General features: G+C 33.6%; 2 protein-coding genes across 2 annotated transcripts in view; one reads left to right on the top strand and one right to left on the bottom strand.

The window, feature by feature from the left end:
* Positions 1–979: 979 nt before the first annotated feature.
* Positions 980–4923, bottom strand: LOC116342658 (dynein heavy chain 2, axonemal). The gene is made up of 5 exons (XM_031770351.1): positions 4869–4923; positions 4084–4788; positions 2162–3990; positions 1910–2080; positions 980–1831 (listed from the first exon to the last, which is right to left on the bottom strand). The coding sequence occupies exons 1-5, from the start codon at positions 4921–4923 to the stop codon at positions 980–982; spliced, it is 3612 nt and encodes a 1203-aa protein (XP_031626211.1).
* A 7913-nt stretch (positions 4924–12836) lies between these two features.
* The window catches only part of LOC116342419 (disheveled-associated activator of morphogenesis 1), a 45179-nt gene continuing 30250 nt past the window's right edge, over positions 12837–27765 (top strand). Inside the window, exon 1 of the mRNA XM_031770025.1 lies at positions 12837–14466. Coding sequence (XP_031625885.1) covers positions 14419–14466 — 48 coding nt within the window. The 5' untranslated portion in view covers positions 12837–14418. The remainder of the gene's footprint in view (positions 14467–27765) is intronic.

Below are 27765 nucleotides of genomic sequence, written 5' to 3'. Positions count from 1 at the left end.
ATAGAAAGATTGTCGCTTTACAAATTGCAATGCTGCGTTCGCCTTATATACATAATGTCTCTTTTCTTGTTTACCCTAGAAAAATGTATATTCTTGGTTTTCCTTTCTTGAAATGAACAAAACATAATTTTTTGTTCACACAACAGATTAAAAAAAAAACGATTTGTTTTGAGAGCCGTGTTGGAAACGATATAAACGGGTGGTAATGAATTTCTCTATGCTACATAATATTGGGCTTTCTAAAAGGAATACAATTCATTTGAAAGAACATTAACCCTAAGCAATCCATAATTAAACGTAGGTGGAAGTCCCTATAAAAAATTGATGAATAAAATACCAGATTGAAACGTCCCCAAAAAATGTAGAAAGCAAGTGCTTATGCGACAATAATAGTATTCGACATTTATCCAAACACTTGGATCATTGATTTTTTCTGCTTTCTTTTCATTCCATTCCAATTCATTCTATGCGACACGCATTACGTCGGTGCTTTTGATACATATATCTATATATATATATACATTGGATCTGTCTGAGAAATAATGTTCTATTTCTCTGCGATATAGAAAAAAGGAAATGAAAGAATGAGTAAGTTTTTGTCATAAAAATATAAAAGTGGAATAAACGAAATGAAGAAAACGACGCGTAAATATAAACCTTTTTGGTCGATGAATGAAATACTCCAGTACAGTACTCGATCGTTTGAAGAAAAGACTATAAAAATGCCAATAGATAAACAGCTTGATACACTTTTCTATACATTCATCCGACTTTGTCGATGATGCGAGCAGTAACAAAAAACTCGAATGCACCTTGGTAGGTCTGCGAGAATCACAAAAGAGATACAATTTGTTAGTTTTTTTCTCTATCGTCTTTTTATTGGTTTCCTTTGCTACATTTGTGTAAGTTGGTAAGTTCAGTGTACGCAAGTGTACCCATGTACAAGCTGAAGATAGTACGTTCATTAGTTGATTACTTTTCATTGGAAAAAGTCTGGCGTTTTTCTTGTACTCTCTAATGTCAATTTAAAGCTATCCTTTGCATTATTCAGCACTTCGTCAGCATCGTTTAGTTTTTTTAAATAATCTTCCCATTGTGCGTACATATTTTCCTGCACACCGTTTAGTTGATCATCGATCGGAACACCATATTTGTGTAGCACATCGAATTGATCGCGCAAGCTGTTCAAATTACACTTACTATCATCGACCTCGGTTCTCAATCGCTCGTAGATCGCACAGCATTTTTGTAATTCTTCAACGGTCTTTGGTGCGACTGATAGCTTTTGTCCGTTCTCATCGGTGTATTTGAAGAATGTAATGCACATTGTTTGAGTTTTGTTTTTCAATGAAATTAAATACAGTCGTTTCCATTCTTCGATTCCAACAAGTATTGTTTTACGTAGTTTTGTCGCATCAACAGACATGAAATTTACTTTTTTCGACACTTCACGAACGGCAACTTGATTGGATAATGCGATAAACTCTTGAATTCTCTGATCATACTTCGAAGCCGTTGCAGTCTCAAGCAATTCAAATTCAGTGATAATTTTACTCTTATCAGACTGCCAAATATGCGAAAATTGCATCCAATGCGCTTCATATTCTTTCAGTTTTTCTTCATTGTGTTCGATTTCCTTGTGTATTTTTGACTGCAAACGTAAACATTCGGTGTCATTTGATATGACCTCAAAATACTCGAGCAAATGTTCGGACGAAGGTAATTTCAATGCTTTTAATAATCGTGATATTGCCTGTTGTGGTCGAGACAGTTTTTCAAAAATGCTTTTGAACATAGCGCGTATTTCCGTTGTACTTGGACTTTGTATGATCTGTTGGAGAGACAAATAACAATGTAATCATCGAAACATTTTTAGAGCAAAAAAAAATCACAAAAAATATGTAATTACCATTCTATCTTCGACATCAAGAACGACATGAATTAATGAATCCGGTCCCAAGATGCCATTACCGTTTAATGTGCAAAAAATTGATCGAAACGATTCACGTGCACTTATTGTTAGCGCTTCTTCAATTAATTTATCGAATTTTAATACATAATCGATCCAAAGGTCTTCAATCTATGAAAAAGAGGAGATAGAGAGAAAAAAACAAAATAAAGATAATCAATGACCAAAATCTTCCATGACAGCATTACTTACTATATCGATGTCTGCTATTTCATCACGAATAGTCAAAGTCAATTTGCACACCCGATCGAATTCGTGTTCAACGCATTTGGTCTGTTTGTTCAAATAGTTTTGGACCATTTCTTCGATCTCATTCAATGCGCGTGGTTTTCCTTTTGGTATTTCAATCGAAACAATTTCGCAAAGTCGTTCACAACTGCAAACAATCTGTTCGTTGGTTTGTCGATACATTCGAATAAAATCGTTTAAATCTCGAATACTTTTATTACAATCATTAAAGTAAATGTCCAAGCCATCGCTGGCCCATACGATCTTGAGTGCACCGGGCGCAATGCATTTGTCACATATTTGAATCAACGGTTGCAGCAATAATCGTTCCATTTCTGAAAGTGACATTAATATCCGATTATACGACGCAATCATCTCAACAATGCTATCGTAAATAAGACGAATGGCTCGTTCTCGGCTGAAAAATTGATTCAAATGTACCGGAAATCCAAATCCAAGCATTTGAAAGAAACATGCTTCTCTGAATAGTGTGAAAATACTTTCATCAATATTACACTCAAATAGGCCTTTGTGCGTTAAACTTCGCTTCAATAGCAATCGATTAAGTTTTGATGCGATATCAACACCAAGCGACTGAATCCATTCGTCGAACAGCGTTTGAGTGGTTTTTTCCATTTTGGTAATAATCGTTTTGTAATTGGATAAGATCTGAGCCGTATCAATTGAATCCGGTAACCATTCGTTTTGTTCGAATAACGATCGCAGGCGGACGAGTCGCATACGATTCACTTTTAACTGAATGACTTGGCCGGCAACCTTTGGTAAATACGAAAGATGTTCGTTTTCATCTTCAACTACTTGATCATTTGTTATGGACAATTCTTTGGCCAATAGATTCCAAACTGTTACGACTTTTCGTTCAAATGATTTATGAAGTTTGTTTCGTGTTGAAAATTTGTGTAAACATGCCAATGCATAGATTCCATCTTCAACATTTTCAACGCGAGTAAATACATTTATGATTAAAATATCGATTATTTCTTCCAAATTTGAAGTCATTTCACGAAATTCTCGCATGATTTTTGGCCAAGTTTTTTCGTTAATGTTCAAAATTGAATGTGAATTTCGTTTTATTTTTGCAATGCCTTTCTCAAATGTTGTTTCGATACGTGCACAAATTCTCTCGAATTCAGGGCCACGATCTCCGCCAAACAGTAGCCGTTGATGATGTTCCGTTGCCGGTTTTCGTGAGAATATAATGATTCCTTCACAAATTTCAATGAAATCATGTACACGATTTATGAACGAATCAGTGTGATTAAAAATTAAACAGTCATTTAATTTCCAGTCTTCATTTCCTGCCATTTGTGAAATCTTCTCATAAATCACTTTGTAGTATAAACAACAGTCGATCGACATATTCGCTACTTTAATTTGACTCAAAACATTACCGTTGAAAATTTCGGGAATATTTATTTTTTGACAGCAAAAATTAATAATTTGATTGGCAACATAACGGTAGAGTTTGGTCACTAAATTGACGGTATTATAAAAGCCAGAGTTTAACCAAATAAATCGAATGATATTGATGATTTGAGGCAATTGCAATGGAATGTCAGCTGGCGAATCAACGGACGTTAACTCATTGCATGGTTCGATCAGCAACTGCAAATAGCTAACATTATTCTGAGCACGTTCAATCTCTTTTTCAATGGACAGAATGATACCGTCCAATGGTTGTATAAATATTGATTGTGATTTACGCAAAACGGAAACGACTTTTAAAAAATCCTTGTGGTTAACTTGATATTTGACGGCCAGAAGTACCTCGCCTTTGGAGAAAAAGATCATAAAGTCAATGAAAATACTTTAAGACGATTGGAATCAAAAATTATATAAAAACCCAAGTTCAATGTCTAGCTTACATCGATAAATCCAAAATTCATATTCATCAATGGGGCACAACAGTTCATATGGAACCACTTGTTCCGAATCGCTTAAGCAAATTCTTAGCTGGATAATCCAATGTTCGGCTATCATTTCCAAACGTTTTACTAATTCCAAGTCTTCGACTGCTTTGTCGACGTCATTAACCAAACCTTCACTTGGCACATACAAATATGTTAATCCGGATAATTTGTAGTGCAATGATGTCATATGTGATAGAAATGAGTGGACTGAATTTAAGAATTGTGCTCGATTCGTATCACTCCAATCGGTTTTGTGAAAAAATATTGGGGTATACAATTTTTCCATCAGCAATAAAAATGTTCCATCCACATCGTCATTGATTTGTCCGAATGTAACATCGTCATGAAAATTATCTAATGTGAATATGTGATCGGGATTACGTAAAAAATAAACAATTTCAAGCACTGGTTCAGTCGGATAACTCAAACTAACTGCCAAACGTTGTATCGGCGAAAAAAATACAATCAAAATCAGATGATTTGTGTCCATGAACCATGTTTGTATCACTTCGTCACATTCGTCATTCCAATCGCTTTCTTTGATCCCATTCAAAAAGACCATTCTCTTTAAAGCGGCGATTAACTCATTCAAATCTTTTGCTGAATACGTTGGTTTTGGTTTCTGTTCTTCTTGTGCGCTGACCACCGACACTTCAACCACTTTTCCAATGAAAATGAATGACAATTTTTTAATGTATCTATGTAATTTGAATTCAATTAGATTTTAAAAAAAAAAATACCTTCATCAATAGTTTCAGAATAATCACTCAATTCTAATTCGTCACCATCCTCCATGATGCATATATATAAAAAACTAAAATATATAAAAAATTGTTTGATTCTTTTCTAACTTGTTAAATGAAGTTTCAATAATATTAACACGACTACATTTATTATCGACTGGCTTTTGTTTACACGAGGAAACATTGTATAATGTCGTCATAGAAACGATTTTTTGTGAAATAAAACATGTACCTATATCATATGTATATAGCGTTATTTCCATCGCATAGCAAACGAAGTAAATAAAACCAATAGCAACAAGTACGTACAAAAGTGCTAAAAAAGCAATTTATATTACATTGATTATAACTTTTTTGTACATCAGAATACGCTTAATCTTAAACAATTGTATTGGCTCGTACATAAATTGTTATAACTTGAAAAAAGTCGAAAAAACCTTTCAACGGGAGCACGTGCTTACAAAAACATCGCTTCAAATTAGTTTCGTGTTGTTACAATAGAATAAATTGGATAGAACACCACATTCAGACATCGCTTTGAGTTTAAAAAAAGACTCTCTACAAATCAAAACAGAATAATTAAACAAAACTTTTTTTCATGTGTTACTTATTTTGTCTCTGAAAATGAAAAAAAAACACAAATTGTTAATGTATTTTGCTCAGTTTATCGATGAACGTTCGCATAGGCGCAGATGTTTTTCACTTTGTATAATCGAGAACTAAACGGAAACTTGTTTGTGCTCTTTAAATTGTGCAATATGTAAGTTCAAAGAAAAAAACCTTTTTTGTACAAAAATTGCGGTGAAAAATCGATTGATTTAAATTGTGTGTGTGTGACATATGAGAAAAGTGAATTGCATAACGGTAGATGACAAGAAATCAACCAATCAATCAATATGAAAAAAAAATAAATGATATTTATAATGCATCACTTCATATATTTTAAGGTGCACTTTAAAAGAAAAAAAAACGGCCATACGTGCGCTAAAAATATCACGTTCCAAATGTGTTGAAATCGTGTTCGTTTTCTCTTTCTCCGCATGTGACAGATGTTATTTTATTCAAATGCATCTGTCCATCAAATGAAGATGCGCGACGCGTGTTTCTAATATTCATCGGTCTTTTCCATATATACATTAAAAGATACTAGTATTTTTTTATTTGTTTTGGATTACATTTATGATCAATTAAAATGATATGATCCAATCCAAATTTTCCAAATGTCAAATCAAAACCACTTTCAAACTCTTAATAATAATCAATTTTAACATCTTCTTGTTGCTTCTAGCAGATACATTTCTATTATTGGAAATATTTTGGTTGATGGAAATCGGCCACGTTTACCTTTGTCTTTTTGTTGAACAAAAAAAAATACTCTTCATTTATTGAGAGAATTCACATCGTAAAAGTTGCATTCATTTTGAATAAAACTCCCGTGAAGTTTTTTCACTGATTCGCTCACCACATAATAAAATGCTAATATGTAATCGAATGCTCTGAATCACTAGAGAATTTAAGATGCGAGAAAGATGCACTTAAAAACACCGCGATGCAGAGAATGTTCAGCGAATGCATCGAGTCTATTTCAATTACTCGACGCTCATAAACACAACACGGCAAACAAAATATTTACGATGAAGTAAATTTGTAGTATTGAGAAAACAAATTTATCGCATTTTGAGATCTTTTTTATCGAAATACACAAAAATTGAGAAAATAAGTAGAAGCATGACATTTGAAATTACATTTCTTGTGCAAACAAAAGAATTGAACAGTACAAAAAAAGAGATGTTATGCCAAAAGCTAAATTATTAAATGTTGCGGCGCCAATAGAGCGAGCGATAGCGCGCATCTGATTCTAAACTGGAAATGTATACAGTTCAAAGTGCGGTCGTGCTGCACATTCAGCTTTTACTCTTTTTAATGCAAATTTATTTATAAAAACAGGCGAGTCAATAACACACAAAACAGACCGAACATAAAACACACAAATATGCCAAGAGTGTGCTTTAAGGCGACGTTAAAGCTGATGAATCAGGCGGGCATACATTTTCTGCTTTGATATTCGGCAGTCGTTAAACATTACAATGAATTTGTGTTTCCACTGAGGCAGGCGAATGTGTCGAATGGCAAAGTGTTACGAAAAGATTGAAATAAATTTGTGAAAACATTTCAACAGTGAGGTATAAATTGTAAATATCATTCCATGGCGACAGGAGCCCTATTGTTCGTTCCGTTTTTTATAGCGCATGCATGAAACTAAAATCGAATTAATATGTATGTTTTTTGGTGGTAGCATCAGACGCCAATTATTTGGTGCTTTTTTATATACATTTATATATCAATCTTATAGTTCTTTGAACACATCGAAATCGAATCGAGAACATATGTCACACTTCCTAAAAAGGCCATTCGAACATTGTTACAAATTCCTTTAGATATGCATCATCATACAACAATAGTACATGACTTCTGTTTCAAACTGATTATTTTTAAATGTAAATAAATGCAATTTTTAATGGGCACTTTGATCCTGATGTTTAATGAGTTGCTTGCTGATTGAAGGCGTTGAAATTCTTGTTGAAAATTTGTAATGCAAACCATTTCTGTCAATAGTTATTGACTCGCCCCCAAAAGCCATTCAATTCAATGCACAAATTATAATACGAATATGCTTGAGATCGATTGAATTTGAATGGTGAAAATTATGAAAGCGGATTGGGATTGGTCAATGATAATGAGAGCACTTTTGCATTGAAAAGGCAGCTAACGATTATGAAGTCGAACCACGTTCTCAATATTTTGATTGTCATAAATGTTGTTGAAAATCGAAATATTTTTGGTGAAACATTCAATTCGTACGCATGTGTTTACTTGGACAGGCCATCGATCTTCACTTATTTTACATTGTTATTTGCAGTGAAAGAAAACAGTACACCGATTGTTTGTTTACGATTCGTTTTTTTGTTGAATGTAAAATTGTTTTTGCTTTTGTCCATAAGAACTCTTGTTACAGTGGCGACGTGATTGCATCTGGAATTTAAGACTGAAAATAAAATCATCAACAAAAACAAATTTGCAAATGATCAAAGACGTACTTTTAATGCAACTCATGCTCCATTCGTTTCAGTGCAAGTATCAGTTGACGTCATTGTTTGTACGATTTTTTATAATCTGGAAATATCCGATATTTTGCAAGACAATTTTGAACCCGATTATATCCATTTATATTGTGCCTTTGGTTTTGATTACTTAATCAAAAAATCGAAAAAAAAAATTTTGTTTACATCGTCATGATCACTAAAACCTGGAATTTATGATTCAAAATGGAAATCGTTTGATGACTGCTTCAACATCAAACAAAAGCATTTGTCCGTCGTTGATATGCAATGAACAAAAAAAATAGAAATTTCAAATTACAGATTGGACAAGAGATATTGATGGCCTATTTTTGCTTTAAAAGTGCGACGTTACGTTTGTTGTCACTGATTTTTGTGCAGTCTAATCTAAATAGAATACAGTCACTACTCTCGCCCCGAATACAAATGAACGTTGACCGATGGAACGCTTGAAAAATTTCTCTATTTCTGCGTACTAAAAACTCACTTTTTCCGTCGTTGGTTTTTATGCGCACATTGGCCAGTATCAATATACATTTAACAACACAATGCGCGCGCACAATGCCTCTCAATTAATATTCAAAACAGAGCATGTGTATGTAGGCTTATTATTAATGTAAACATTTAAATCGTTTGCAGTGAAAGAATATCCAACTTGAAGTGTTGGCCATCCAGTTACATGAACATAGACGTAAGTAATAAAAGTTTAGTGTTCATCAAACATAATTTAAAGGATTGTATATTGGCTTTCCTACAATGAGCGTTTTGTACATTCATATTTCCCCCGTTTCTATCTGTTGGTGTGATTTTTTTTGAAATGTTCACTCTGTATGCTTATAAAAAAAAAAAAAAAAAAAAAAAACAATTCCGTCATGCCACCGCTTTTATATTTAGAAGATTTATTTGGATTTAAAAGTGTTGGAAGCGATTTTCTTCTCATTCATAATGTGGTCGAAATGCAATCGTGGCATATTCTTAAGCCCACTTTCGTTTTGCAATCGTAAACTGTAAACACAAACGTCAGTGAACAAATAAAAAATATGTTCTAATTCTGAAATGGGATTTGCGTGTGCGTGTGTGTGTTTGTGTAAAATGTTCAAAGAGATATTTTTTTTCATGTCAGAAATTTCAGGCGTCAGAAATCGTAATCGGTTTGTGCAACGGAAATACCTACAAACACATTTTCTCGTTTATAACAATGTGAATATAAATGGGATTTTGCGAGCGCATTTGTTTGCTTGTTAGCAATCGAATTCTAATTGGATTCAAAAGCACACATACTTTAAATTTCTAAATGCCAATCGATCGTCAGCGATTGTTCGATAGCAAAGAATGACAGCTACATCACACTATGACTATAAATCACGGCAGGTTTTACGAATTACAAAAAAAAATGCATCGCCCTGCTGTGGTTAACATTCCAAAGAAAACACATAAAAATAAACAGATTAAAGTATTTGTGTGCTTTTCGCGAATGTTGACACAATTTCAACCGGTTCGATATATATAAAAATGAAAACGCTTAAATAAAAAATCGTATGTTCTGCATTCCATATGTTCATTGGTTACGTCTGTATATCTTGATTTCGAAATGAATTATTTATAATAATGAGAAGACGATGCCCATCACAAAAAGGTCCAAAGGGCCACCAAACACTTTGAGTCTATCAAATTCACTCTTCGATTGCAAAATACACATTTGAAACAATATCGCCGAAATGAAACACCTGTATACGACCGCATATTTATAAATTGTATTTACTTTATTTTTTCGTTATTTTTGTATTAACAAAGACTTGTTAATTGATTATTTCATTAGGTTATATATACCGATCGAATTCCCGATTGCGCATCGCAAATTAGAAGAAAACTACTTAGTTTCTGTACTGCTCCATCTGCCTTTTTTCCAACTGTATTTTAATATAAAATAAACGAAATGAAAACATCAACCAAACTAATCAATTCATTGCGTTGACACAGCGCATCTCATATGCAAAGACAAAATACACCAAAGCAAAAAAAGCCATTAAAATTCGCTACGATAAATGATAATTTATGTCATAGACGAGATGAAATGTGGTCAAACTTTTACGTTGAAAATGTGAGCGTGCTTGCGTTCGCCACTCAAAACAGAAAACACGCAAATCGATAAATCTATAAATTTGTTTGCCATTTCTTCAGCTTGATATACATTTAAGTTTTTAATGAAGACACTGAATGCAAATAAAAGCCAATTTCTTATGTATGTTTTATTCTGTTTTTTGTATGACTTTTTCAGATCTCTCTCTCTCTCTCTCTCTCTGACCCTTTGGAAAGCAGAGCTATTTAATGCCAACCACGTGGGTGGCTGAATAAAAATCGAGAACTCTCAACGGAATAAGAGACAAGCAAAGATTCAATTTCATCAGAGAAAACAAAGGTAAGTGTGATCATTGACCGTATTTTATACTTCATTTTTTTGTGGAAGATGTGTCCATTAATTCGATTATTTCTCATGGAATGTTTGAGAGAGTGCATATGCGAACGACGATCAAAGTTAATGTCTTTTATTGGCTAATTGGCGGGCGAAATAAATTCGAAACATCAAACGGTAATTTGTTTGAACAACAGAATAAAATTTCATGTCTGTATAACATAGATAAATGTTAAATTTATGTAAAAGAAAATAAACGTTCGGTATCGTGCACCTTTGTTGCAGGAAGCAATTTTTCTTCGGCCGTCACTTTATATTCAAATAATAATAATATGTTTGTGACTTAGTCGCTTAATGCATTTATGACCATGTTTAGAATGTGACCGAATAATTTTGGATGGCATGACATTTTTTGGCTCATTAAAACCATTTTATAAAATTGACAGGTTGCGCTCATATAACATTAAAACGAAATGCAAATAAAATGCCGTCCACACACTCAAAATGGACACAACCAGAAAAGTCAGCGTCAACCAATTACGGCGCATGTAATTAATTACGGCAATTTTGTGCGTGTCAGTTTTGGCATCATAAAAATTATTATCGATTTTCATTTAATTTATGTCCATCTCTTTCTCATTGTGAATTGATGCGTGAGCTTAAGCATGTAATTTTGAATAAAGAATGTAGGCGCATCGCGCAAAAGAGACATGTTTGCATAAGAGCTTCATCATAATCAGTCCGAAGTTCATTTGATTTTATTGTTCAAAATACAGCACCGCTAAAAACAGATCACAATCTTTGCTGCGTAAAATTACGCAGAAGCTTCAATCAAGTGACATTCTTATATCAATCTGATTTCATCAACGGTATAACGTACGTATTTTTTGTAACATTTGCTACGAATAAATTTTGATGATCTTCATCATGAACGAAAACAAACATATAAATATTTTACATGGTTTTTTGTTGGATTGCATCAATCGGTTTTGCATAAAAATATGCACGGTTTCATTTTTCATGTGCCAAGCATTTTTATGCGTTGTAATCGAACGTATCGTGTATAATCGTGTTAACATTATGTAAAAAAACAGCACGCACATCATTTGGTCCATGTTAAAATAACAACTGAAAGATCAATTTCATCTTTAACTTAAGATTTGCTTCTGGTTTGTTTACTTTCTGGCTTTGGAAATTTACCACAGAAGATTTTACGATCGATTAATTACCGATTTCGATAAGTTATAAAAACCAAATCTGTGGGCTTTTTATTGATTCTTTGCGTGCTGTGTGAAAATATGCACAATCGAAATTAAGTGAATGTTTGACGTTACAATAAATGCCCAAATAGTGTAACGATACATTGGGATATCCGAAAATGCAATATTGTATGAAGGTTGCATAATTATGTGTCTGAAAAATGCTCATTCTGTGTCTAGGTAAAAAAAAATGTAGACAAAAATCTATGTATCGCGTTCAGAAACCTGTCTCATGCATTTTTCTGGTATCATCGTTTTAGTGAACTTAACATTTTACAAATGATATGCATACCATACCAATGTGTATTACAACAACAACACATCAACGATTGGAAATTCAAGCCAATGTCGCTCGATGCATCGGCTAAATTGAATCGCATGCTTTGACTAAAATACTGACACACCATCGTATGAGAGCGCGCGCACGTTTAGTTTATTCATTTGCTCACATATGTTTACCGACAATGGCATTAGCCATCCGAATCAAATATTTTCACCGTAAGCATAAAACATGGAAAAATGGATATGCTAAGCGAATAACAACTTTCTATTAAATGATAGTATTAGCAAATGTTTTTTTTGTATCGAATTGGTGGAGGTGACATGCCAAGTTTGCCGATACGACGACGTTGAATTTTTCGGATTCTTCGTCTCTTTACGATTTTTCGGTGCGGTAGTTTCGTTTGGTTTAACTATATGCAACAAACATCACGACCTACGGCAAATTCGCATACGTGTACCACAAACTATCCGCAAGTTGAGTGTGTATTTATCATTATATCAAGCACCTGTGGTGTGTATGCTTTGCTCGGTGAAAACATAAACAAACCACGCCGCAAACTACGACAGCAAGAGTATGTCTCTCTATTGGCTCTTGAAGCTCTATTTCAAGAGTCTCTCGTTCAGTATGCGATGTGCATGCAGCACGAGATTAAGCCGTAGCAGTCATCAACATCATTGTTTCTTCACATACTCAACATATATACCATAACCAGCTGCTTGTACGCGGCAAAACACCTTAACGCGCATTCCGTGTAAGGTTTTTTTTCTTATTCTCTCACTCTCTGCACAACAGCGACGATCAAACCTCAAGCATGCAAGCGCAAGTCGGCTTAAACATTACGTTGTTCGCTTTTTGAAAAACATTCACGCGCGGTCCATTCGATCGTAATGTTGTGCTATTACCGATGGCTTCAGTATTTTGTGTTATTAATTTTCTTCACGAAAAAATCTATTATCGGAATTAAGTCAATCAAAAGAAGTTTCCGGATGAATTAAAAAAAAAACATTTACCAATCAAGAGAGAGAAACATATCTGAAGTTGAACAATAAAAATGTGTAATGTTTTATTTGTGCGATGAAAAAATATGTTCAAAGTGTCTTATACCTTGTAGAAAATTGCAGTGAACTATTTAATTGAAACTATTTTGTGTTGTGCAAATGGTTGTTGGTGTTGATGCAGGCAGACAACTTTTTTGGTGTTCACACATTTTTGTTATTAACAACCTTATCGACACTTGGCAAAAAACGATAATGTGGTTATTACCACAAATATGCGGGCTATTGAAACCAGATTGGAACATTAACATTTAAAGCGCAAACCAAGAAATGAATCAAGTGTCATTAGTGGGACAGTGAATACTTCGTTCTCACTTGCAATTCGATCAAAACTTACAGAAAAAACATGAAATATTAATCGACACCTCACAAAAAACTTTGAGTGTAACGCAATCTACAGATAGGTATTGTGAGCAGAAAAACTACCAAAAAATTAATATCATTCGGTTTGAATAATACACAATAAACAGTAACCCGAACTGCTTACTATTCAAAATAAAAACCAGTAATCCGGAAAGTGAATGCAAGTTTACTGAATATTTGAATGTTTTAAAACAACTTTTCACCTTTCTTTGAGTATCAAGCGAATCGACTAGATAGAATACGGTGAAATGTAAAACATTGTGTGCTGTGGCTATTTTTAAAAATTTGAATTCTATTAATTTAGATTTCACAACATTATTATTGATTAAGGTCATTCGGTTTGGTGTCATTTAAGTAATACAAAAGCAATAATGACAATCCATTGCATTCAATAAAATACGAACTTGATTTTGTGTTTGGGCAGAAAGCGTTAGCAAAACAACGCAAAACACTTGATTTGACTGATCGAACATTTTGACTTAATCCTTCATCGAAGATTTTTAATCAGTGATCATTTTAAGGCTAATTTGTTAAGTTGATGCAGATACCATTTTGTAAAACGACGCAAAATGTCAATGTGACTATGAAAATAATCTTTAAAAAATTGTGGATTTTTATTCAATGGAAAAAAAACCTCGCATAAACATTGAATATCATCAATGATAGTGGTATAACATAACAATCAGCGATCAAGAACGGATATCGATTTCCGTACAATTCATTATAACAACAAAACGACCATCATCGTCAAAATGTCGAAATGATCATTTTTGATGTAACATCCATTAATGATTGTAACTATAAATCGTTTAACACAATAATAGACACGGAAAATCTAAACAATCGCCGCCACCGCCGCCGCCAAGAATGGTTGAATGTCAGTAGAACGCAAAAAAGAAACAGTTCTTAAAATAAACCCATAAGACTATAAAGAACCTAACGAGGAGGTGCAAAGAAAAAGAAGAAAAAAACCATAGAGAACAAAATCAACCTGTGAACTTCTCAATAAAGAGAATCGAAACAATAGCAAAGAGAGACAGCAACAAACAGACAAGATGTGTACAAAAAATCAGATAAACATTTTAATGGAGAAATTGAACGTGGTATGTTTTATCATGAGATTGTTTTTTTTTTTTTTATTCTCGCCCTTGTATTTAGATTGTTATTCATTAAAGAAATAGAGGCTTGAGTTTGGCTGAATGGAAATGAAAAGAACTTTTCTTTCGGTTATTTTTGAATTCCAAACTATTGAACTATCCGACAAGAAAAAAAACCAATTCAAATAGGAATAGGATGTGTCGCTTGTTTTTTCTATTCTTCGATTGAACTAGACAATAATTTTTATGTTGGCCGCAACTGGGCACAGCATAAGCACGAACATTTTCTTGTGGCGCACAGAGAAAAAATCATTTTCAAATGATGACACGTACGAAGCTATTTTCTATTCATCATCTCACGCCAGAGTACATGCAATTCACTTCATTTCTTTTGTCATTTTTTTTATGTGTATATGTCTTTCCGAGAGAAACCCAATCAAGCTTTAATAGCAATCTAATGAGTACCATCTTTGAGTATGTGTTGTTCTTGTATTGCCTTCGGTTATGATATTGTACTGTCCAGTAGCTGGATATTGTATTTAATGAACACGGAACTTAATGCTTTGTCTATACATCGTCAAAAAGGCGTGAAGTGAATTAAACCTTCCATCATCAGTAGAATCATGAACCACAAACGATTACGAATCAACCAACGGGAAAGATATCCACTTTTATTGTTCGACATTAAAGAAAAAAGCAATAAGAGTTATACATTGTCAAGAACTATTGAATGTCGAACAACACAAGGCATGATTACAATGTGTGGAACATATGATAGTTAATAATGGAATTGTGCGTAAAAAAGTACACGAAACATTCAGGTGAAATTTACGCTTATGAAGCGGCTCTGGTATAGTATGTAAGATAAATTAAATAAATTTTGCCATAAAATTTGGCAATTCATCATATCGTCTTTTTAAGGAAGAAACTCATTAAATTCATTCATACAAACACCACGAATCGAACATAATTAACCAATTAAAAGCTATCGTTCGGGCTTTTCTTTTTTTCATTAAGCTCGTTTGTTCTTTTTTTTATCAATTAGCTATTGTGAAGTTTTTAATGTCATTTTTTTCACTTGAAAATCATTAGTTTCGTGCCCATAATTTTGATTAACCGCAGTGAAAAAAAACGTTACAAATTACTTATATGATGCGAGTCACGCTGCGTTCGAATCAATCGAAATCCCATTAAAATCAAAATCAGAAATGAACTTTCAACCATATGACTCATCAGTGAGGTTTTATTTTAATTTGCGGCATTTTTTTTAAATATTCAATCAAGCAGAAGATTTACCTGTTGAAGTGTGTTTTTTTGTGCACCGAATATCGATTGAAAGCAAAATTGTGGTAGTATAATAAATGGTGACAACATTCGTTCAAGATTTTCGCGACACTCGTGCGAATCCATTTGGCTTACATTTTTTCTACTTTACTTCAGTTTCGTTTTGAACATTCTCTTTAATGGTACCGCGTCAAGTTTTTTTATGATACATTCCAAACAGAAAAAAAAATCCATGGCAAAGTAAAAATGTCCGATAAAGTGGAAGAAAATACCGATTTATTTATATGATTAATTTCATTCGTTCTTTCACCCTTCCACCTCGGTTGATTTCAATGCGATATTCCCAAAGTTAGTGCAGGCAAAATGGAAATATAGCATTGAGCAAGGTGTTGAAATTATACCTACTCGATGAATTAAGTCCATGGAGATATTTTGGAATTTTTTTTTTTGAACGGACCGCATTTGCGATTGTTTTATGGGGCAATACAATGTGATGGTAGTCATAAAATCGCCCGCATTTATTTTGCAAATTGCATAAACATTTCGAAATATTCGCAAAAATTTGCTTTGATCTCACTGCCAGATGCCAGATAATAATAATGACAAAGAATTCATCGCCGCTTTTTTCTTTCATCAAAAATGCGGATTAAAGAGCAAAATCGCTTATCAGCTTTCGTTTGATGTACTCTTGTTTCAAGTTTATAGTCAAAAACGCGTTTTCTCTTTCAGTTACGCAAAAAAAAAAAACAACAACAGAAGATAGTATTAACAAATTCATTTATGAGTTTTTGCGAATTATGTTCGTGACCATAAACAATGATACTCTTTTGAATAACAATGGCCTATGTAAACATCGAAACCATAGGTGGTCTCGGGTGGGATTGACGACACGAATTCCAAAAATAAAATGAAATAAATATGTTGAGTTCATGCTTCCAGCTCGATGTGTTCATCATCATCATCATGCCGCACACCATTTAGTTTTGTTCTTATTTTTTTGTCAAAGACATTGAATTCGAATGTTTCACTGTTTGCTCTGCCAGTAATTGAATTATTTTTCCGGTTTGTTCAACAGTCATGGAAATGGACAACCCAGCAATTTGGATAATTACTATTTGCTTCGTTCTGATGAAAAAAAATACAAATAAAAACAACAACGTCATCATCGTCCATTGTCTCAAACTTAAAAACAAAACGTTACACTTTAAATGATTTCAATGAAATTGTTGAAACTAAGCAATTCAACTGAGAAAATTGCAATCGTTGATCACAGCATAAATGAGAATTGACGTTTATTGTTCTACGAAGAGTTCAACTGCAAAAAAAAAATCATGAAGAAATGAATAAATTCGTGCGCACGTAGAAGTTGCGAAACGATTTCATGAGTGGCAAACAGAAAGAGTGATTATCTGTCAAAATATGAATTTCGATTTAAAAAGCATATTTACTGTGTTTGAAAAACATGAGTTTTTTTCTTGAAAATATATCAAAAACATGTTTTTTTTATTTTCATCGCCTGAATGGTGCATGAATTCGATTTGATAGTTAAAATACGATATAATTGGACCACACACTGAGGTCGACGGCCGAGTGTGTGTGTTATATTACAATTTATGTTTATTGTGCTATTTCATTTATGCCAATGAATGTATTGAATAGTTTAATTAATAATTTCTTTATTACTCGCGTAACGTTCTTCAATAAATCAACTTAATACTCAGTCATGCATCACATTGCAATTGAAACTTTCGATTGGCGGCTAGCTCATTGCTGACACAATAAATAACAGCACAATGGCTGAGTTTTTGATGAGGAATCACAGCGCACTAAATTGGCGAAAAAGTATATGCATCAAAAGTGTGTCACAAAAATAAAATTGTAAATATACATAATCAGAAATCGGCAATCGTTTGGCATATCTAAGATTTTTATGGGACTAACACAGCGCCAGGCCATGCGGTAATCAGTGTGGCATCGAATGAATTTCTGTCTAATTATTAATTCATATTTATGTAAATTTGGTGGCGGTATTTGGGTGTCGAGCATCTTCGACACAAATGTTGATAAGAAATCAATTTAATTGGGTTCGAAAGACTAATCAAAAACCTATATGCGCATCCAATATACATTGATCACAGTAATTAATGATCAAATAAAAATGGTGGAATGTTATTGCCGTGTTAACACAACACCTACGCCATGGCACTCTTTCAATCATTAATTAATTTGGTATCCAAGCAATAATGAAGCACCTTATCCATTTCTCCACCGGCTGAACAACCGGCCAATTCATAATCCACCATTTGTAACACATTAAATAGAAAAGTTATTGAAATGTCATCTGAAAATGAATGAACCACAACTTTGCGTTCGAATCTTTTATTTCAGAATTCGCATAGTGAATAAAAATGTAGTGTTATTGAATTTAGTGTTTTATCGCTATAATTATCAATGTGTTTAAAACAACATTGTGTTGTTTTCAGAAATGAACGAGAACAATTCACTCTACTAATTTATTGTTTGAACAGCTGTTTTTTTTATAATACGCACCGGAACGTGGAATATATTAATTTAATCAAAGTAAATATGTTTATTTTTCTCGCATCCATACTATTTGCTCTGACTAAAGTCTTCTTCGTGCACAACGTGAGCAATAAACTCGAAAAGCATCCAGTTTGGGTGTGCGCAACATTGTTGTCAATGTTTTCTTCTCACATAATAATTTCAAGAAAGACATCCAGCCGCGATGCAACTTTGTCACGGCCATTTGAATGTTAAATCGACAAAAAAATTGCCAACAGCAAAATAAATACAATGCTAATAATAATTATACTACAAGCACGAAATCGAAAGACATCTCACGATTGAAGTGAGAAACAATTTCAATAAACAAAAAGCCCCCAAATCGTGTTTGAATAATGGAAAAATGAAAATTCCATACAATCTTGTAAAGCATTTAAAGCTTAAATAAGCGAAAAAACCATCCGAACGCAGGTTGCTCTATGGCAACGAACTGTTAAAAAGATTTTGCACATTTTTCAATGTCGATATGCTCAAGCACCACGACAATCTCGTCGGAATCTCTAAATTATTTGCCGAAGAAATGAATGAACGCTGAACAATGTGCCGCTGGAAAATCAAAAGTGTTTGGCCGCAAGATCAGTCAATGTTGTGTATTGTTGAATGGCTTTTGGCCACAAAATGGTTGGTTTTTTTTTTTCAAATTCATTTCACTTTGACCAAAAACAAATGGCATTTTACGTTTAATAGCTACGACCTCAACGTTAACATTGTGTAGACATATTTTGTGGCGATGTTGAAAATCCGATTTGACGCTTTTAATTCAAATTAATAAGGAAAAAGGTACCATAAGGAAATGCTCATTTTTTATTCGTTGCATTAAGCAGAACGATAGAGTCGTGAATGTGACGACATTCTTCTATGGTTATTTCTATTTGAACGAAAACTTAAGCGACAAAAACAATGCAAAATCAAACTAGCCAGAGAATTATACATATAGACGTACATAGATAGATAGACACACCGTACAAGGTAACAAGAAGCATACAGAGTGCGTCAGACAGAGCGAAACAAGTAGTAGCAAGGAATTTATTACTGTATAAGAGAGATGAAAATGGTTTCGCTCGAGCATTTTATTTTTTTCTGTTAAAAAACATATAATTATAATTATAGCGTCGTCCGACCATTAAATTGTCAGTACCATTCTAGTCATTAGTCAGTAGGTAGATCGGACTCGCATTTTCTTTATCAACCAAATGCATTTTTCTCATACTCGACATACACTATGAGAGAACAATTGGCCGTAGGTGCACACTGCACACACTTTCGGAACAGAAAACAATCATTTATGAGATTCCAATCGATTGCACGTTGTGAAAGTCAATGCACTTTTGTTCAGAGTCAGACTGTATTCGTGGTATTCTGAGCTTGCACTTTGTCGAATGCCATCGAAACTATTAAAAGATTGTTGATGTCGTTGCTTTTTTTTCGATCGACCGAACAATAAAACATTTGATCATTATATAACAATCTAATTAGAAGAGTCTAAACTCTCCAAACAGAGTCAATCGCTTGTGTTTTGTTCAGCGGATGGAGTCGAATCGAATCGATAGAAGATAAAAAAATATCCAATGGCATCATCGGAACCGGATTCACATAACTTTACCAAATAAAGAAGAAAAGATCGCTTGAAAAGTTAATGAATGAAATAAAAAAAAACTTCAAACGATCTCTGGACATATTTGATTGTTCTTTTGTTTTTAGTTGTCTCGCGTAAAGTAAATCCATTTACTACAACTCGTTGCCAACAAGATAGACCGTTTATTACATATTTGATGTATAATTTTAATTCAATAAAAAACCATTCACGCCCGTCAATTAACCCCCATGGCATATGACAAACGGCTAGACTATTCTGAACACGCCCGTGAGAGATCAATTATTTTCCAAAACTATTTACATACATATAAACAGATCGACCTCCGATCAAATAATTACTGTTAGAAGCTTATGTTTGTCGTCACCGATGCCATATAATTGTACCGTTTTCATTAGTATTCGCATTTCATTGTATTCCGTAATAACATTTAATGGGAAAAAAATCAGCAAGTCAATCGATTTGCATATTTGTATTCATCGTTGTGGCGACTAATCGAAAGTTGAAACCACCGCGCAAAACATTTTGACTTTATCATCAGATCAGTTTGCCATAGATGCCGATAACATGCACTTAAAATATATACAGGAAGGAATATGTATGTATGATGTACAAAGAAAAATGCCTTTTCCGCAATAATATCATATTAACGCCTGAATGTTTGTTTGTGTGCATGTGTGTGTTGACGTTTACAAAAAAATACAGCACACTTTATCAATATTTATAGAATTGCACAACTAATATTTTCTTACAAGCCATTGTAGAAATATATAGATTGCAATTTATCGTGAATATATCGTTTATGCACTTCATTTGTCGGCATTTTTTTCCATTAAATGTCGTTCAAACAATTTAACTGATTAGCCGTTAACTACAGTTATTCACTAATACTAATACATCAATTTCTAGATGACTTTATGGTTGGCGACTGCAAAATAAAATCAAAATAATAAAAATTTTAGGTGTAGTTATCAGAGAAATTAGTAATATATAACTCTATTGCAACCATAAATAGGTAGATCATGCATTTCGTTGGTAAATTTCGTGGCGATTTGATCAGTTATAGTCACGAAACCACCGTAAAACATAGCTACAATTCAACGTCAACACACAAAAGAAAATATTAAGTGAGATTTTAACACAAAGGTATGTTTTAGTCTCTCCATATTTGCGCTTATATTTAAGAAAAATTCAATCAGGTTATTCGTTCGTCAAATCGTATGATTGTTTGAGAGTAAACAAAGAGATAATCCGGCAATAAAAGTCATGTAATAAGCTGTTATTAGTTTTAAGAAAGAGAAACACAAATTATAGATATGCGTTCATTGGGATTAAGTGACAATCGAATAGCTTTTATACTAAGTAAGGATTTCATCACTCATAAAAAATAAAAATGCACAAACTCAAATTCCACAAATGTCGAGTGTTTTGCAGTTCTGAATTGGGTCTAACTTTGGAAATGAATCTTGATGTATAGCTGTATAAACTTTTTTTCTGCTGCCACTTGCCAAAGAAAGTAAAAACCAGTTTGTAAATTGTATTTTCCATCGAATCAAAAGTCGATGGTAAACGTAGCACGATGTAAACCGATTTGTGCAATGAAAATGAATTAATTTTTTCTCTTAAGAATTCAAAATAAACTGATAAATCGAAAAGCATTTAAGATCGAGTTTCACCGTATCATCTCGTCTCTCACCAGCATATCCAATTTTCAAGTAGACAACAAATTATTGCTCGAGCAATAACGCATAGGGACAGTTGTTATTAAATTGTCGGTTTGTTAAATTGCATACTCCGCCTTGAAATTCAAAACACAAATAAAAAATATACATATATATTTATAAACGCGTTGTTTTCATTTTCAATGGCGAACATCGCAAAATCACGATAAAAATTATTATGAGCACATGTCTTTTTTATGTGTGCGCGCGCGACCGATAGCGCAGTTTAATTTCAAGTGCATGAGTTGAGAAAAAACAACGCACATTTTCAAGCACAATACAAAAAAGACATACAGGCTGAAAGGTTTTAGCATTTTTTGTGTGTTAAGTGCGCCTACGGCATAAATCATCATTTCGAAGAAGCACAATTTTGGTGTAAGATTAGTTAAAGATTACAACGACCAAAGTCATTTGTTGCTTTGGCATGGGAAAATGCGCAAATCAAACATTGTGTGAACGAGTGAATGAGATAGCAAAGAAAATAATAATAAAAAAATGTGACATGTACGAAAGGAAAATGAAATAACGTCGAAACCATAACCAGTTTTACGGTTGGATCAAAATTACTATGAGCGCATTTAATTTTATTTATATTTTTTCTACATTAACCGATCTCATATGTATGTATCTATTCTCCAATTTTGGTACAGCTCATCTTATCGCATTGCGATCAAATGAGCTCGAACAAAACGTATGTACATTGCTGCTACGCGCTGCTACGCGCTGCTACGCGACTCACAATTTTGCATAGACACATACGTTGAATGCACGCACGCACATACACATACACAAATACAATTTGAATTCAAAACCAACCCGAAGACAGTATTACACTTTATTTATTACAGTGTATCGAATCACATGCGTGCTTTTTTATATTAGCGCATCCAATCTAGAAAGCCACAGACGTTAGGTGAAACGAACTCATGTTAAAATGCGCATTAAACTCATTATTGATTTTTTTCATCACATGTTTTTTTCTCTTTCAATTAAATTGTTGTTGATCATTTGTTTACCCACATTTGTTTCGGTTTGTGTTGTTGGCACGCTGGCGTTGCCATTTCTTTTTATCTTTCGCAAGAAAAAAAATCATTTCAACGTAATTTTGCGTCGTAACATGTACACTTCATTCAGAAACCATCGATTGTGTCGACAATTCGATATACACGCAATTTCTTTCAATATATAGTATTGATGCACTGTGTGTGAATATTGTTAAATTTTCACTTTTTTCGTATTGTTCTATTGTGTGCGATTTGATTGAATTGCGTATTTTGAATAAAATCTATTCATTTACGAAAAAGGATTATTATATATCGAATATATCGAATTGATTTTCACCTTCCATAAGTACCGAAATGATAATAGTTGGCAGTGTTTAGTGCAAAATGCTTTGAACTTTTATTGAACTAACAATGCTCAATGATATGTCCGAAAGAAATGTGTTCGACATAAACTGCGATTCATTCAGTGAAGAAAGCAGCTCATTGTGACCATGTTGAGCTGCCATGCAACACGCAAACAACATCGATGGACGATCGACAAACAACATCAACACTTGTTCCATTTCGAGCATTGCAACTTCGAACGTCAACTGTTCCATTTGAAGTAATCTGGAAATGAAAACGAAATCAAGATGAAATGAACAGAAAACGAAAAAAGCAACAACCAACAAATATGCAAAGAAATGAAATTCTTCCGAGCAGAAAAAGGCGAATGAAAAAGAAAAAGAAAACTGAAAGAAACGAAAAAAAGGAACAAGAAGAATTTATGACAAAATCTGCATAAATGTTCCTTTCACTCTCTGGTTTGTCGGATACAAACTCTTTTACATACAATTATGATCCATAATATCGAATACGACCAGTTAATTTCAACCATACTCAATATATTCTATCGGTTGCTTTCGATGTGGTGACAACACGAGATCGCATTCCATCGACAGCGCTCTGTTTTTGGTCATACAAACACGTTCAATAAAGATTTCTTGAAAAAAAAATCAAATCAGTTGCTTCCGCATAAATTGCTCGGCGATCATACTCCATCTCGAAGTTTAAATCCCAAGCTCTTAAAATACAATAAATTCGATTCAGTTTTTCAATATATTTCAATCGTTTGATATATAAATGATATCTGAAATGTACTATTGTGCATCTTACATTCACTTGAAATTGCCCAATTTGGCTTTGTTTAGAATTCAAATCAGTTTCATTTATAAGGCACATTCCCACGCCATACCGGCGATTCTCTCTCTCTCTCCCTCTCTATTTCACTGTCTTTGTCGATATACTAGTCTGAAAGTTTGTTTTTGCGCCACAGTTTGTGACTTCAAAAGAGATCAGACCACGAAAAATGGCGTTTTGTCTTGAAAAGCCGATAAAATGTCTGAATAAGTGCAATCAGCTGAACAATTGATTGCTATAGAATAAAAACAGCGTATGAAAAGGTTGCATTTCAAAGCGAAACACCGTCATACAAAATACAGCAAAAAATGTATGTAAAAACAACCTTCGGTGTGCGACCGTATCATACGCTGTATTTATTCTAGAGAATTCAATTGGAGAGTGTGTATGCAAGATACGTATCGGAATCCAAAAATCGTTTCTAGTAACTTGAATGAATTTTAAGTCGATGAAAGTCTTATTCATTTGCAAAGTGTCCATTTGATTATAGATCCGAAAGCAACGAATGAACTTGCAATATTGTAAGGAAGCTACTCAAATATGGGCAAAAACAAAATAACAAAAAAAATCTTTCACTCAACGATGTTTGCAAGCACGCTTTCTTCTCAATTCAATGCATCAGCTTTCAAATGATTCGAACATATCGCCTATTTAATCTAATTTCCAGTTCATTTCACAGTCGATTCTCTTTCATTTCAAGTTCGACATTGATCGATCGATCAGTTGGTGTGTCTCCCTTCATTTTCGACAATTTCCACTCTTTGATGCCATCAAAGATATACTTTGATATAAATCAAACTTGACAGCTTCAAATTTGTTGCACGAAATAATAGACGAAAAGTCATACACAAAACAAAAGTAAAATAAATGGCCAACCTGATGCCGTTTTTAATGTTTGCACATGCTTTAATTTAGTGCTTTTGGTGCTACTGACCGTGTTTTCTATAAAGTTGAAATAAAACCGCACCAAACCGAACCAAACCGAACACACATGTATGTTAATGCACTAAAAGAATTTTGCATAAATTTTCGGTGAGCGTAAGAAACGAAGTCAATGTAGTTTTTTGTGTTTCGCACTTTATGTTATTGATAATTAATGCAAACAGTTTCACTCGGTTTATGAACTCTTTCGTTCGTTCACGTCTCACCATCTGAGCTCATTAAATATTCTTCGCTGATTAAATATTAAGTGTTGGGCCGATGAATCAACACGGTGAATGAAGAAAAACGACTTTGGCAAAACAAAAAACAAAAATGAATACGAAATTAAGAGAGACCGAAGTCAGCTTATTAAACACAAAGAATAGTGTCAGTGGAAACATATGTTCTGTAATTCATGAAACTCGTTCGAGTTGTGTACATTTTCCAAACCATATGCTTTTATTGAATTGTTACCTCGATGCGAGAACGATCGAATGAAATATATACTTTTGACGAACGCAACATAATCATTATTGTGAATCAGGTTCAAATTCGCTTATATATCAAAAAATAGATTTTTGGCCTTAATAAGATTTGATATGCTGTATTGCTTGTGAATCAAACAAAAGATAAAAAAGGTTGAACTTCATATAACATCATGTCTCTCTTTATTAACAGCATTAATTGTAATTTTTTTGGCATATTTTCTCTTTCTGTTTTCGGACAAATGCAGTCATTTTCGATTTCAGTTGGGCGTTTCACTAGCGGCCCCATATATTTAAATGAGCATAATCGGTCGTACACGTTTCACGAAGGTATTGATCGGAATTATCGAATCGCTTGAATGAGTTTTATATTCAAATCAATTCGAATCACCCGAATCCAAATTGAGATTTCAAAGAATAACCGAAAATAACCAAGTCGATTGATTTTTCTTTTTAATTTTTTTTTTGAATTTCTACTTTTTCTTCCTCTGATTGATCGATTCGATTCTCTTTGGCACAGCTCGTATTCATTTAAGATTTGAAGAAAACTGATTTCTTTATTCAATCTCCGATCGATAGCAATTCGCAAAAGTTTAACACATTTTTAGTATCTTTTGCACTGTTATCTGCGTTTTATAGCCCGCTTTATGTATGAATATTAGATTGGAACTAATGGGATTATGGTCGTGATTAATTGAGATAAAAAAAGTGACAAATCAACAAAAAAGCACAACGTAAAAACAAAACAAAAAACTTATTTATGATGATTGTAATGAAGAAAAAACCACTGTGATAATTCATAACGAATTGAAACATGTCCGAAAAGTTAAATGGAGAGCGTATTAGGATGTGTTTTGGAAAGGCCAAATAATCCGCCCATTCTTAAATGCCATTTAGATATGGAGCCGACCCAAAATATGAACAATATTTGCGCGTCCAAAATCAAAACTGTCTTCGACGGCAATTTATGGGCTAAGTCAAAGGTTTTATAGTCGCGATTTATTCTCCCTAGTGCAAGTGGGTCATTGTCAAAGAAAGTCGTTTTGTGTGCGCGCGCACGTTCGGTCGCTCGCTCGTAAAACATACATTTTATCAATTCGAACGTCATTGCCCGTGGTCATAAAGACTTTCAAACAACAGATGAACAATTCTCTTCGTCATGAAGCGAGACAAATGCGCACACGATAAAAAGAGCGAAAAGAACGAATGAGTTGGTTGAAAATCACGTATATAATGTTTAATGCTTAGAATATGTAGTGATCATTGGCAAAGTTGTTTTTGATCACCCAGAAAACGCAAGAAAACAAATAAAAATAAAGATAGTAAAACATGTCTGTTTGTTTAGCGAAATGCGTCTCAAGGGAAATAAATAACTTATTATTCCACTTTGGTTTGATTGTACAAATGAACGGGCAAACGATAAAGAAGGTAAAAAAAAACTGGAATCAAAATAACAATGGCTCACTGATTATCATTCAAAAGTGTGCACCTCGGTTTAATATGAGTTTCATTTAATGTTTCTTTTCTTTTTTTTATTGTTCTGCTGCATTTAGATAGTTTTGCACAAGCGGGAACTATCTCCATTCGATGTTGTATTCTGTGTGAAATGGGAACCAAAACCACATTAACATTTAACACTGAAATTGTAAAAATGAAGTAACCCAAAGACATACATTTCGCTCTGTGTAATCTTTCTCTCTTTGTCTTGTTTTTGCTGCGCATTTTACATTCCAATGTACAATCGAGTTTCATTCATGCATTTGCACCGTGTGTGAGAGAGAAACTGCATAAACTCGTAGCCGGTGTGTATCCATCAACACAGACACACACACACACACACACACACACACACGTCCGGCCCAACCGTTTCGGTTAATTGAGAACGACAGAACACACACCGCAGAATATTAAAAGCAGTTTTGAATTTGAATTGAAGTGAAAATGAACGTTGACACCTAATTCAATTGAATTTCTCCCTCGTACCTATTGATTTGGGACGCATTGGTTCGACTCTTAAATTTTGAAAACAGTTTAGAATTACTTTCTAAATATATTTGCAAAGCATACATCATTAGCATTGCTACCATGAAGGGAATATCTGATGAAACGATACGCTAACAAACAATGTTCGATGAAATGCTTGGAATACAAAATTGCAATTTTAATAGGTCAAACAAATGCCACAAATGTGAGACTTGTTCTCTCTGTCTGTCTCTGTTTCTGTCTATATGTGTGGGCTAACCGATTTCCAAAGAGCGTTTGTTTTCATAAATCAAATCAAAAATATATTTTTTAAATTTTATAACTAGTTGTAATTTGTCGACAAAGCCGAAACAGTTTTCAATCGCCACGTTGCACTTGAGCAACTCACGTTTGACTTTCGAAAAGATTGCATAAAAATCGATTGTATAGGAAATTGTTGGGAAAGTGGTAACATATTGCATTGTTTCCTCATATTGCATTTTGGTTCGGTTTTAGTTTAAAGGCGAGAGAGAGAGAGAGAGAGAGAGAGAGAGAGAGAGAGAGAGAGAGAG

Source organism: Contarinia nasturtii, unplaced genomic scaffold, assembly GCF_009176525.2.
Source record: "Contarinia nasturtii isolate CC-2019 unplaced genomic scaffold, AAFC_CNas_1.1 Cnas_scaffold_864, whole genome shotgun sequence".
Lineage (NCBI taxonomy): Eukaryota > Metazoa > Arthropoda > Insecta > Diptera > Cecidomyiidae > Contarinia > Contarinia nasturtii.
This window is presented reverse-complemented; position numbering and strand designations above follow the sequence as displayed.

Coding starts and splice junctions, on each gene's coding strand:
- LOC116342658 (XM_031770351.1), bottom strand. CDS start 4,923: ATGGAGGATGGTGACGAATTAGAATTGAGTGATTATTCTGAAACTATT. Junction 4,789..4,868: donor TTCTGAAACTATTGATGAAG/GTATTTTTTTTT, acceptor TCATTGGAAAAG/TGGTTGAAGTGTCGGTGGTC. Junction 1,832..1,909: donor TTGATGTCGAAGATAGAATG/GTAATTACATAT, acceptor TCTCTCCAACAG/ATCATACAAAGTCCAAGTAC.